Source organism: Octopus bimaculoides, chromosome 29, assembly GCF_046866305.1.
Source record: "Octopus bimaculoides isolate indiv1 chromosome 29, ASM4686630v1, whole genome shotgun sequence".
Taxonomy (NCBI): domain Eukaryota; kingdom Metazoa; phylum Mollusca; class Cephalopoda; order Octopoda; family Octopodidae; genus Octopus; species Octopus bimaculoides.
In genome coordinates, this window is record NC_142956.1 from 20023419 (window position 1) to 20038418 (window position 15000).

At 39.1% G+C, this 15000-nt stretch overlaps 1 protein-coding gene across 2 annotated transcripts in view; it reads left to right on the top strand.

Moving 5' to 3' along the window:
• The window catches only part of LOC106871833 (opsin-5), a 46852-nt gene that overhangs the window by 3724 nt on the left and 28128 nt on the right, over positions 1 to 15000 (top strand). Inside the window, exon 1 of one of the 2 annotated variants that reach the window (XM_089345447.1) lies at positions 13900 to 14961. The exons of the other annotated variant lie outside the window; for it this stretch is intronic. Within the exon in view, the coding sequence (XP_089201573.1) occupies positions 14029 to 14961 (933 nt within the window). The 5' untranslated portion in view covers positions 13900 to 14028. Of the gene's footprint in view, positions 1 to 13899; positions 14962 to 15000 lie in introns of those variants that run through there. 2 annotated transcript variants of the gene reach the window in all.

The following is a 15000-nucleotide window of genomic DNA, read 5'->3' on the forward strand; positions in this document are numbered from 1 at the left end:
ACCAGCCCTGTTACATTCTGTGTCACGCTGAATCTCCCTGAGAACTACGTTAAGGGTACACATGTCTGTGGAGTGCTCAGCCACTTGCATGTTAATTTCATAAGCAAGCTGTTCTGTTGATCGTATCAGCTGGGACCCTCCCCGTCGTAACCGACGAAATGCTCCTTTTAAAAGGAGGCAAGCTAGCAGAGACATTAGCACACTGGGTGAAATGTCTTTATGTTCTGAGTTCAAATTCCACCAAGGTTGACTTTGCTTTCATCCTTTCGGGGAATTTCTCGCTGTTGGCGAATAGGTGTAAATACATCAAGTCAGCCCCAATGCTCCCTAACCAGAGTCTTGGATCCATGCATTTCAAAGTCGTTATCTCCTCTTCAGCAGCAGAGACTGGAAAAGACAGATGTTGTGAACTGACATGAAAGACATGTCCCTGATATGATATTACATACAGGGTTGGCCAAAAGTCACCTGACAGTAAATCATTTAATTCCAAGATTTATTTATGTTTAACGACTGAATGAATTTAATGAAAGCATTTAAATATGAAACATCATGGAAATCGTTTAAACTGGAATCCTTCTTGAGTGGCATTTTTCCATTTCAGTCAATTCAGGATCACAGATAGTGTTTATGGAATCTTGATTTACTGTCGGGTGACTTTTGGCCAACCCTGTATATTAAATGACTGGTTTAATATACAGTCTTTTAATATACTGCGATATTCCCTAGGACATATTTTTAACTCTGCTAATCTTTATATAAATATATATACAGATATGTATACATACATATACATACATACATAGACATACATAAATATATATATATATATACATACATACACACATATATATATATGTGCGTGAGAAGACCCGGCAAGCCAAGTAAGATTGTTGCCAGTGCCCCTGGACTGGCTCTTGTGCGGGTGGCACATAAGATGCACCATTTTGAGCATGGCCGTTGCCAGTACCGCCTGACTGGCTTCCGTAGGATTTTCGAGCGAGATCGTTGCCAGTGCCCCTGGACTGGCTTGTGCGGGTGGCACATAAAAGACACCATTTCGAGCGTGGCCGTTGCCAGTATCGCCTGACTGGCCTTCGTGCAGGTGACACGTAAAAGCACCTACTACACTCTCTGAGTGGTTGGCGTTAGGAAGGGCATCCAGCTGTAAAAACTCTGCCAAATTTAGATTGGAGCCTGGTGTTGCCATCCGGTTTCACCAGTCCTCAGTCAAATCGTCCAACCCATGCTAGCATGGAAAGCAGACGTTAAACGATGATGATGATGATGATGATGATATATACATACGTATAGTTCTTGAGTTTTAGTGAGGCACACATACAAACAAACAGACACACACACATTCTCAGTTTTATATATATAGATGTATGCGTGTGTGTGTGTGTGTATGTAGGTAGGTATATGTCTACGACAGTGTAGCTGAATAATGATGTAAATGCTGTAGCTGTTAGTCTCTCTTGTCGTTAGAGCTGTTGCTGTTGTTCTCGCCATTGCTATTAGAAATGGTACCAGTAAAGACGACAGAGCAGCAGAATATCACAAGAAGAAAAAGAGGTAAAAAAAAAGAAGGAAAAGTAAAAACGGGGGAGCAAAAGCAGGTGACAACCATTGAGAAAGGATCACCTGTTATCACCACACAATCTATTCCCTACTACTACTACTACTACTACTACTACTACTGCCTTTCTTTCATCGCTAGAGCTCACAGATAATTGTGTGATGTTTGTAGCCATAGCATTCAAGGAACATTGCATGACAAGACAGACAGAGTCACCATGTTGGTTCCACCGTCGAAAATGGCAACCGTTAATTTGTCGCTTTGTGACATAGATCTAATGTCTGTTATTCGCCTTTTCGTTTTTCTATTCTGGTGTGGGTCAAGGGGGTGGTGGTGTAAGTTGGAAGTACGGGCGGGCGGGCGTTGGTGTGGTTGTTGTGTCTTCTTAATTATTTTTTTTTTTTTTAATTCAGCAGACATGCAACAAAATATATATATATAAAAAAACAAAAAAAAACAAAGGAAGAAAATACGATTGGCTAATAATTTTTTTCTATTAGAATTGTTGTTGAAGATGATGATGATGATGGTGGTGGTGGTAGTGGTGGTGGTGGTGGTGGTGGTAGTGGTGATGATGGTAATGATGATGAGGATGATGATGATGATGATGATGATGATGATGACGAGGATGATGATGGTGATGTTGATGATGATTGCAGTGGAGGTAGTGGCGGGGATGATGGCAAAGATGATGATGATGATGATGATGATGATGACGGTGATGATGGTGGTGGTGGTGATGATGATGATGATGATTGCCAAAATGGCAATACACAGAGCTGTAAGCCATCTTTCGATTTGCCACCACCAAGAATCAAAGTGGTCTTAATATATTATTCCATAATCTTGACCAAAAAACCCATCAAAAACAAAAGACAAACACAAAAAGAATAACATGTCCACAAAATACCTCTTAAAACTTATCTCACAGAACCAACACTGTCTTATATATATATATATATATATATATATATATATATATATATATGTATGTATGTATATATATGTATGTACAGGTATATAAGTATATATTGTTAATATCCTACTTAGAGCTTATCTTTGGTCCGAAATTCTTCGTGTTATGGAATCAGCTGCCTTGAGCGGGTTATTCAAGGATCTTAATGCTAACAATCTGGCTGGCTTATTAACTTCGAATTGACCTGATCAAATGACTATATATAGGTGCATATATGTATGTATGTCTATATTTTTATATTTACATATATGTCTATATATATATATATGTCTATATATATATATGTCTATATATATATATGTCTATATATATATATATCTATATATATATATATCTATATATATATATATATCTATATATATATCTATCTATATATATATATATCTATATATATATATATCTATATATATATATATATCTATATATATATATCTATATATATATATATCTATATATATATATATCTATATATATATATATATATATATATATATATATATACATTTGTGTGTGCGTGTTTGTACCATTCTGGTGTTGGAGGAAAACCAGCTTATCAGAAACAGCTCTTGCCATCATGCTCACACACACACGCAGACACATCTGCACACACACACGCATACATGTGTATGTAAATGTACGCAGGCATATATCTAGTTCTCTGTGCATGTATATAGGATGCCCTTCCTAACGCCAACCACTCCGAGAGTGTAGTGGGTGCTTTTATGTGCATGTGTATGTATATATATATATATATATATATATATATATATATATATATATATATCATCATCATCATCGTTTAACGTCCGCTTTCCATGCTAGCATGAGTTGGACGATTTGACTGAGGACTGGTGAAACCAGATGGCTACACTAAGCTCCAATCTGATTTGGCAGAGTTTCTACAGCTGGATGCCCTTCCTAATGCCAACCACTCCGAGAGTGTAGTGGGTGCTTTTATGTGCATGTGTATGTATGTATATATATATATATATATATATATATATATATATCATCATCATCATCGTTTAACGTCCGCTTTCCATGCTAGCATGGGTTGGACGATTTGACTGAGGACTGGTGAAACCGGATGGCTGCACCAGGCTCCAATCTGATCTGGCAGAGTTTCTACAGCTAGATGCCTTTCCTAACGCCAACCAAGGACAGACAAAGGGATTAAGTTGATTACATCGACCCCAGTAGCATGTAAAAACCACCAACCAAACATGGCCAATGCCAGTGCCACCTGACTGGCACCCGTGCCGGTGGCATGTAAAACGCATCCACTACATTCTCGGAATGGTTGGCATTAGGAAGGGCATCCAGCTGTAGAAACTCTGCCAAATCAGATTGGAGCCTGGTGCAGCCTTCTGGTTTCACCAGTCCTCGGTCAAATCATCCAACCCATACTAGCATGGAAAACGGACGTTAAACGATGATGAAGATATATATATATATATATATATATATACACGTACATGAGAAGAAGAAGAAGAAGAGGAAGAAGAAGAAGAAGAAGAAGAAGAAGAAGAAGAAGAAGAAGAAATGTAAATGGGGGCGGGGGCAGATTTAGAAGGATTTCAAGTTTTGACAATTTAAGGCTTTTGATGAATTTCATTTAATTAGGTTGATAAAATTAAAAAATTTAAAAAAAACAAAAAACATAATTAGCATACATTTACTGAAGCTCGTTTCATTTCATTTTAAAATAATAAATATTTTTTTCTTGCAAAATTAGATTTTTCATTATTTCAGCAATTTGCTTAACTAGCGAGAAATTTGATAAAAACAATCGAATTATACAGATTTTTTATGCATGTCATTAGTGTTGATCGATATTACCCCTGGTGGGCAAAAGTAGGCTAACATAATGAGCACTCCATGCTTACCGACCACATGGTTCCGGGTTCAGTCACACTGCGTGGCACCTTGGGCAAGTGTCTTCTACTATAGCCTCGAGCCGACCAAAGCCTTGTAAGTGGATTTCATTGATGGAAACTGAAAGAAGCCCGTTGTAAGTATCTTGCTTACGAGCCACATGGTTCCGGGTTCTGTCCCACTGCGTGGCACCTTGAGCAAGTGTCTTCTACTATAACCTCGGGCCGACCAAAGCCTTGTAAGTGGATTTCATTGATGGAAACAGAAAGAAGCCCCTGGCAAGTAGCTTTCTTACGAGCCACATGGTTCCAGGTTCTGTCCCACTGCGTGGCACCTTGGGCAAGTGTCTTCTACTATAGCCTCGGGCTGACCAAAGCCTTGTGAGTGGATTTTACTTTTAGTAAGGGTCAGTCATGTTATATATATATATAAATATATACCGGAGTAAGCAAAACAGTTTTTTTGTTATATTTCTGCTACTTTTAAGTATATATATATATATATATATATATATATATATATATATATACATATATGTATGTATGTATGTATGTATGTATATGTATATATATATACATATGTATGTATGTATATATGATGGTGATAATGATGATGATGATGACAATAATGATGATGACGATAATGATGATGATGGTGGTAATAATGATGATGTTGATGATGACAATGCTATTAATGATGGTGTTGGTGATTAGGAGAGGGGGGGGGGGAAGACGTGTGAGAAGGTAACGACAGTAACGATGATAAGGATTTTCCCGAGTAACGAGAAGGCTGACATCAAAGCTGTTATCTTGTGTTGAATTAAGATCATTATCAGAGGAACAGCAGCACAGGAGTGTATATGTGTGTGTGTGTGTGTATATATATAAATATATATATCTATATATATACACACATATATGTACAGAGCAGATGTAGTAATGGCCTGTGTGTGTGTGTATGCATGTACATACATATGTATGTGTATGCATGTATGTATATATATATATATATATATATATATATATATATATATATATATATATATATACATATATATATATGCACACATATATACATACATACATGCATGCATATATAAACACACACACATATATATATATATGCATATAAACATATGTATATATATATCATCATCATCATCGTTTAACGTCCGCTTTCCATGCTAGCATGGGTTGGACGATTTGACTGAGGACTGGTGAAACCGGATGGCAACACCAGGCTCCAGTCTGATTTGGCAGAGTTTCTACAGCTGGATGCCCTTCCTAACGCCAACCACTCAGAGAGTGTAGTGGGTGCTTTTACGTGTCACCCGCACGAAAACGGCCACGCTCGAAATGGTGTCTTTTATGTGCCACCCGCACAAGCCAGTCCAGGGGCACTGGCAACGATCTCGCTCGAAAATCCTACAGGAGCCAGTCAGGCGGTACTGGCAACGGCCACGCTCAAAATGGTGCATCTCATGTGCCACCCGCACAAGAACCAGTCCAGGGGCACTGGCAACGATCTTACTTGGCTTGCCGGGTCTTCTCACGCACAGCCCATTTCCAAAGGTCTCGGTCCGTAGTCATCGCCTCGGTGAGGCCCAATGTACGAAGGTCTTGCCTCACCACCTCAGCCCAGGTCTTCCTGGGCCTACCTCTTCCACGGGTTCCCTCAACTGTTAGGGTGTGGCACTTTTTCACGCAGCTATCCTCCTCCATTCTCACCACATGTCCATACCAGCGCAATCGTCTCTCTTGCACGCCACAACTGATGCTTCTAATGTTCAGCTTTTCTCTCAAGATACTTACACTCTGACGGGTATTCACATTGACATTACACATCCAACGGAGCATACTGGCTTCATTCCTTGCGAGCTTACGTATGTCCTCAGCAGTTACAGCCCATGTTTCACTGCCATGTAGCATGGTTGTTCGTACGCATGCGTCATACAGTCTGCCTTTTACTCTGAGTGAGAGTCCCTTTGTCGCCAGCAGGGGTAAGAGCTCTCTAAACTTTGCCCAGGCTATTCTTATTCTAGCAGCTACACTTTCAGCGCACCCACCCCCACTACTAACTTGGTCGCCCAGATAGCGGAAGCTATCGACTACCTCTAGTTTTTCACCCTGGAATGAGATAGAAGTTGTTTCCTGTTTGTTTGCAGTCTTTATTGCACCTGAACATCTGCCACAAACAAAAACTAACTTGCTAGTTAACCTGCCTTTGATGTTGCTGCACCTCTTATGTGTCCATAGCTTGCACCGGGTACATCTTATAGAGTTACTACCTACTCCTTTTCTACATACTGAGCAGGGCCATCTACCTGAAGGGGTTTGTGTTTTATCTACCTTCCTACTTATTAGGATTTTGGTTTTAGCTAGGTTGACTCTAAGGCCCTTCAATTCTAGACCTTGCTTCCACACCTGAAACTTCTCCTCTAGTTCTGATAGTGACTCCGCAATTAGGGCAAGGTCATCAGCATAGAGGAGCTCCCAGGGGCAACCTGTCTTGAACATATATATATATATATATATATATATATATATATATATATATATATATATGCATACATATGCGTACATACACACACGCACACATATATATACATATATATACGTATATATACACACACATGCATATATATATATTTGAGTGCATGGATGTAAGCGTATATATGTAGGTATATGGTTCATATTTATGCACACATTTACAAACATGTAGTAATATATTTATATACATGCATGCATGCATGTATGTATTTATGCATGTATGTATCTACCTGTATCCATACATCTGTCTATTCATCTATCTATCTATCTATCTTTCTATCTGTCTATTTTTGTGCCTGTCTCTCAGTGTGTCTGTCTATCTATCTGTATAGAAACAGCTATATATATATACACACACACACACACACATACATATATACATACATGCATACATACACACACAAAAGATACACAAAGGCACACACACACACACACACACACACACACACATATAACATCATCTTTTCACGTGTTTCGGTTCAGACAGAGCGCTGGCACCTCTCATTCGCAGATTTTCCTCATCATCGCATTTGAAAAAAAAAAAAAACACAAAATAAATATAATTTAAAAGAAAAAATAGAAATTTAAAATAAATAAAGTAAATAAAGTAAATAAATTAAATAAAGCAGCAACTTTTCTTCTTTCTTCTCTGCTTTGATGTTCGAAATTCCAGCAAAGGGAATATTCTGGAATATAAATAATTGACATTGTTTTCATAATATGGCAGCATCAGTTCCAAAAGAGTCGGTTTTTAGTTTCCAGTGATGAGACAGAGTGAAATGACAATGACGATGATGATGATGATGATGATGATGATGATGATGAGGATGATGATGGTGGTGGTGGTGGTGGTGGTGGTGGTGATGATGAGGACGATGATGATGATGAGGATGATGATGATGGTGGTGGTGGTGGTGGTAATGATGATGACGGTGATGATGACGATGATGATGATTGTGATGGTGATGATGATGGTGGTGGAGGTGGAGGTAGTGGTGGTAATGATGATGACAATGATGACGGTGATGATGATGATGATGACGATGATGATGATGATGATGCTCATGATGACGGTGATGATGATGATGACGACAATGATGATGACAATGGTGATCAATGTGGTGACGACGATGACGATGGTGATGATGATGATGATGATGATGATAGTGGCGAACCCTGCTGTACTCTTCCACCACAAACTTTCTCTCACTCTTACTTCCTGTTTCTGTTGTACCTGTAATTCAAAGGGTCAGCCTTGTCACACTCTGTGTCACGCTGAATATCCCCCGAGAATTACGTTAAGGGTACACGTGTCTGTGGAGTGCTCAGCCACTTGCACGTTAATTTCACGAGCAGGCTGTTCTGTTGATCGGATCAACCGGAACCCTTGTCGTCGTTAAGCGACCGAGTGCCAACCAACCAATGTTACTAATACAATTCAGTCACCATATTGATTTCAAGTTTTGTCACAAGGCCGGCAATTTCGGGGGAGGCAGGTAAGACGATTACATCCCCCACCCCCGTACTCAACTGGTACTTATTTTATCGACCCCGAAAGAATGAAAGCAAAGTCACCCTTCACAGAATTTGAACCCAGAACATAAAAACATGAAATGCCGCTAAGCATTTTGCCGGTGGGCTAACGATTCACAGCCCTATAATTTAGTCAATACTGCCATCATTTCATCGTTATGCAGATTCGTTAATTAAAATCGTATACACGATGTAAAGGTATTTATCAAGCACATAAGTGGCCTGTCATATTGATGACTGACAAACAAATAGGATGCTTTGAAGCAGTTACTAAATTAATTATTGTAATTAATATCATAATTTTATGCTCTGAGATGTTAACGATCAAATAATTAGTCGTCTGATATTTGTAATGCATCAATTATAAGAATGGTGAGAAAGGACTTTTGTAGTGTTTCATTGTGTATGCTTATGTATGTAGGTTTGTATGCGTGGACACGGTGTTTGGGATACACTTGACAGTTTCCATGAAATGAAAAGCAGACAGGATACATACACACACATCTGTATGCATGTATGCATTCATGTATGTGTGTATGTATGTATGTATGTATGTATGTATGTATGTATGTATGACTGAGGACTAGCGAACCAGATGGCAGCTCCAGGCTCCAATCTGATTTGGCAGGGTTTCTACAGCTGGATGCCCTTCCTAACGCCAACCACTCAGAGAGTGTAGTGGGTGCTTTTATGTGCATGTATATATATATATATATATATATCATCATCATCGTTTAATGTCCGCTTTCCATGCTAGCATGGGTTGGACGATTTGACTGAGGACTAGCGAACCAGATGGCAGCACCAGGCTCCAATCTGATTTGGCAGAGTTTCTACAGCTGGATGCCCTTCCTAACGCCAACCACTCCAAGAGTGTAGTAGGTGCTTTTATGTGCATGTGTATGTATGTATATATATATATCATCATCATCGTTTAACGTCCGCTTTCCATGCTAGCATGGGTTGGACGATTTTACTGAGGACTGGCGAACCAGATAGCCAACCACTCCGAGAGTGTAGTGGGTGCTATTTACGTGCCACCGGCACGAAGGCCAGTCTGGCGGTACTGGCGACGGCCACGCTCAAAATGGTGCTATTTTACGTGCCACCTGCACAGGAGCCAGTTCGGCAGCACTGGCAACGATCTCGCTCGAATGTCTTTACACGTGCCATCCGGCGTGCATGCTATCCTCATCATCATCATCATCATCATCATCGTCACCACCACGACCACCACCACCATCATCATCATCATCATCATCATCATCATCATCACCATCGTTGTTATCATTTAGCATCTGTTTTCCATGCTGAATATGTACTTTTAAATATTTTTAAAGTATGGACGTATGTACACGTGATTTTGCATGTCGCATGTGTGTATGCGTGTGTGTGTGTGTATATATATATATATATATATATATATATATATATAACATATTATGTCTTGTAAATTTTATTCATGCATGCTAATTATTGGTAATGAATTGTTTTAATGTATTACCCCCACGTTTTTATATGTGTATGTGTGTGTGTGTGTGTGTGTGTGTGTGTTTGTCTCTGTGTGTATGTCTATGTGTGTGTATCTGAGTGTCTGTGTGTATCTGTGTGCGTGCATGTGTGTTTGTGTGTCTGTGTGTGTGTGTGCGCGTGTGTGTGTCTGTGTGTGTGTGTGTGTGTGTGTGTGTGTGCGCACGTGTGCCTGGTGATTCACAAAGGCAGGAAATTACACCTAATTATCTCCCTTATAATTGCAAGTTTCATACCAAATTTAAACAAAACATTTATCACAATGATTCAGAGAGAGAGAGAGAGAGAGAGAGAGAGAGAGAGAGAGAGAGAGAGAGAGAGAGAAAGAGAGAGCGAGAGAGAGAGAGAGAGAGAGAAAAAGAGAGAGAGAGAGAGAGAAAAAGAGAGAGAGAGAGAGAGAGAGAGAGAGAAAAAGAGAGAGCGAGAGAGAGAGAGTAACTCTAATCAAATTCTTCATCATTTTGAATTTAATTAAAAATATTTTCAACCAATTTTTTTGTTCTTCCATTTTTTATTATTGTTTTCATTATGAATTCTCATCAGAAATGTTCGTTTATTTTAATGAAATCTATTTCAAATATACGTTAGTTTTGCACTGACATGCATCCTTGCAATTTATTCCTGATCTTCTGAAACTATGAATCATCATCAATCATCATCAATCATCATCAATCATCATCAATCATCATCATCAATCATTATCATCATCACCATTATTATTATTATTATTATTATTATTATCATTATTATTATTTTTATTATCATTATTATTATTATCATTATTATTATTATTATTATCATTATTATTATTATTATTATTATTATTATTATTATTATTATTATTATTATTATTCTATGTTTGACTTTTGCTTTGCATTTGTACAAGTTGGCTCCAAGTCTCACCCAGAGACCTCAAGAGACAACAAGTTAGAAGTTCATGTCGGTGTTATGCCTAGGGTACCATATATTTGGATTTGTACATAGTGTTGTTCTAGAGAATGTTTAAGAAACCATAAGACAATTATGTGTTTGCTTTAAAATTTGAGATCACATAGACAGTATTTTACGAAGGATATGGGCAGTTCCCATGAGCACCATCTTTTGAACTTCAGCCATTTTGGGGTTTCCTGGTATCTGAGCTAGGAGGCAATCAGCCCCTTTTGCTAACATTCCCAGGGCACCTATGACAATAGGTATTGTTTTCGTCTTCAGATTCCACATTTTGCTAATTTCTATTTCAAGATCTTTATATTTGCTCAGTTTTTGGTAGGCCTTGACAGATACGTTTATATTATTTGCTTATTATTATTATTATTATTATTATTATTATTATTATTATTATTATTACTCAGTTCTATATTTAAAAGATGAGGAGTTGTATTGGTGACCATCCCATCTTTTATTCAGACCTAGTGTATCTAGGACTACAATATCTAATGTATAGTACAGTACTTAGTATTACTGGCTATAGTTGTTGTTGTTGTTGTTGTTGTTCTTATTTAGCCACAGGTCACTCCTGATCCACTAGCGAGACCCATCTTCGTAGATGTTCCAGTTGTGACAATCCCATCTTTTATTCAGGCATAGTGTATCTAGGACTACATTATCTTAATGTATAGTATAGGAGTTAATATTAGTGGCTATGATTGTTGTTGTTGTTTAACCCCAGGTCAGTCCTGATCCAGACAGACCCATGATCAAAGATGTTCCAACTGTGACCATCCCATCCTTTATTCAGGCATAGTGTATCTAAGATTACATTATTTAATGTGCCAGTGATTCTTTAAAGCCGTAGGGTAAAATTTGGTTGCTATTTCTGGCTTCTGTACACACCTGTGTGTGTTTACTAGTGTGTGTCTTTAATGATATGTATGTGTGTGTATGTATTTTGTAGTGTATGTGTGTGCATAGCAGTTTGTGTGTGTGTGTGTGTGTGTGTGTGTGTCTGTGTGTGTTTAGTAGAATGTGTGTGTAGTTTAGTAATGTGTGTGTATGATTTCAGCAGTGTGTATGTGTGTATGTGTGCTTTGCAATGTGTGTGTTTATGGATGTGTGCTTATGTGTGTGTATTTAGTATTGTGTGTGTGTGTGTGTGCTCTGCAATCTGAATGTGTGCGTGTGTGCATGTGTGCTTATTAATGTGTGTGTGTGTGTGTGTACTTTGGAATTTCTGTGCGCGTGTGTGTGCTTTGCAATCCATGTGTGATCATGTGTGTGTGTGTGTGTATTTGATATTGTGTGTGTGTATTTGATATTGTGTGTGTGTGTGTGTGTGTGTTTGTGCATGTCTTTGCAATCTGTGTATGCATGTATGTTTATTAATGTGTGTGCGTGTGTGATTATGTGAGTTCAGTAATGCGTGTATGTATGTATATGTGTGAGTAACAACCTATGCGTGTGTATATATGTGTGCATGATGTATGTATGTGTGTGTGTGTGTGTATGTGTCTAGTAGACTGCATTCATATTTAGTAACGGGAAAATTAATGTATATGTTCAACAATGTATATATATATATGTTTGTGTATGCATGTTGAGGTGCATGAATATGTATGTGTGTGTATGTTTGTACGTTTTAGTATGTGTGTGTGTGTGTGTGTGAGTCAGCTTAACCATGCGTAATTAATTACGTTACGTGCAGAGTGTGTGTATGTGTGTATGTGTTGTTAATGTGTGTGTGTGTGTAGTCATGTGTGTGGATGTTTGCGTGTGTTGCTAATAGGGCATGTGAGGTCGCATTCTTAAGAGAGCGTGCGTGTGAATGTGTGTGTGTGTGGGTCTGTTGTATCAGTGGATTAAGGAGTTAGAAATGGAGGGACAGAGAGAGAGAGAGAGAGAGAGAGAGAGAGAGAGAGAGAGTGTGTGTGTGTGAGAGAGAGAGAGAGAAAGAGAAAGATAGATAGGTGGATAGATAGGTGGGTGGATGGATAGATAGATAGATAGATAGATAGATAGATAGATAGATAGATAGATAGATAGATTGAGAGAGAGAGAGAGAGAGAGAGAGAGAGAGAGCAAGATAGATAGGGAGATTGATAGATAGAGACATAAATAGGGAGAGAAACAGACAGAGAGATAAATGAATAGACGGACATATATATATATATATATATATATATATATATATATATAGTAGATAAATAGAGTGCTTGATTGATTGATTGATAGCTAGCTAGATAGATAGATTCAAATAGCTTTATCTATCTATCTATCTATCTATCTATCTATCTATCTATCTATCTATCTATCTATCTATTTATCTATCTGTGTGTATGTGAAGATAGATAGACTACTAGTGAGAGAGAGAGAGAGAGAAAAACATACATATATAAAGATAGAGAGATGGATATAGACTGATAAATAGACAGAAAGATAGACGGATAGATGGATAGCTAACTAGCTATGCATATATATATATATATAAACAAAAGTAAATGAGTATATGCATATATACGTACAGGTATGTGCATACCGACATCCACCTGTATGTATAGGTGCATATCTGGGTACAGGACATTGCACACAAACGTAGACGAGAACACACGAGCCACATAGATATATATATATATATATATAATAAAAAAGGAGTTACGACGCAAAAACGTATAAATTCAAAAGAACATATTTATCTTCTTCAATATATATTTCAGTATAAAGAATTCATTAAGATGTTTAAATCAAAATTTCTTTACACATCATTCAGGAACAGATATAACATCAGAAAAATATATATATATATATATATATATATATATATACATATATATATGGTGGTAGATAGATAGATGGATAAATAAATAATACGTTTTCATGAATGTGTATATGTCTATATAAGAGAGAGAGAGAGAGAGGGAGAGAGAGAGAGAGAGAGGGAAGATGTGGAGAAAGAAAACATTAGAGGGAGAGAAAGAAAGAGCTGACTACCAGGCCAAGTAACACCAAGACACACACACACAGAAACTACAGAACAAGATTGTTCAGTTATTATGACTACATCCACAGCACCGGATCGCGACAGTTTTCTGTTGCATCACCTCTTGCAGAACTGTACCAAGGCTTATTTAAGGTCGGCAGCACTCTACGAGCTCTTCGTGGTCGCGAGTCACACGGCGCATGTGGCACGGGGCCGAGGAACGGACAGCGGCGTCGGCGTTGGCGTCGGTGCCCCGAGCATCGGCGTGCTCGGCGGCACGCCTGGCAACTCGCAAACATTACCGGCGACTGCGATCAACGGCGCCGCCAACCGAGCTGCCGGGACGAGCATTGGTGGCAGCGGTGGCGCCGGCGGCACCGGAGGCACTGGCGGCACAGGCGGCGAAGAGATCCAGCTGCTTTCGCGAGAGGTCGGTCTCACCGTAGCCGGAGTCCTGGCCATATTTTCCGTGGCTGCTGTCCTCATGAACGGCGGTGTGATCGCCATGTTCGCCCTGCGACGAGACCTCATAACCCCGACGAATATCTTCATCGTGAATCTCACCCTCTGCGACCTTCTAATAGCAACATTCGGCAACCCATTCGCTATTGTTTCTGGCGTGATGCGGCGCTGGTATTTCGGGCACAGCGGTTGCGTCTGGTACGGATTCACCATGACACTGCTGGGCCTCAACTCGATCACCCTGCTCACGGCCATCTCTGTCGATCGATACATCCTCATCGTACACACCATACGAGCGGTCACCATCAGCAAAAAGGCGTCCCTCATCTCAGTATTTGCTTGTTTGATGTGGGCATCATTTTGGGCCGGAATGCCCCTACTCGGTTGGAATAGCTATGTGACTGAAGTCAGCGGCCTGGCATGTAGTGTGGACTGGCGAGGGCGGAACCCCGGTGATACATCCTATATAGTACTTCTCCTGGTGTTCTGCCTGGTTTTGCCTATGCTGACCATAGGGTACTCCTATATACGCATATTCTGGACGGTAAGTGATTAACAATTAATCTATCTACATATATATATT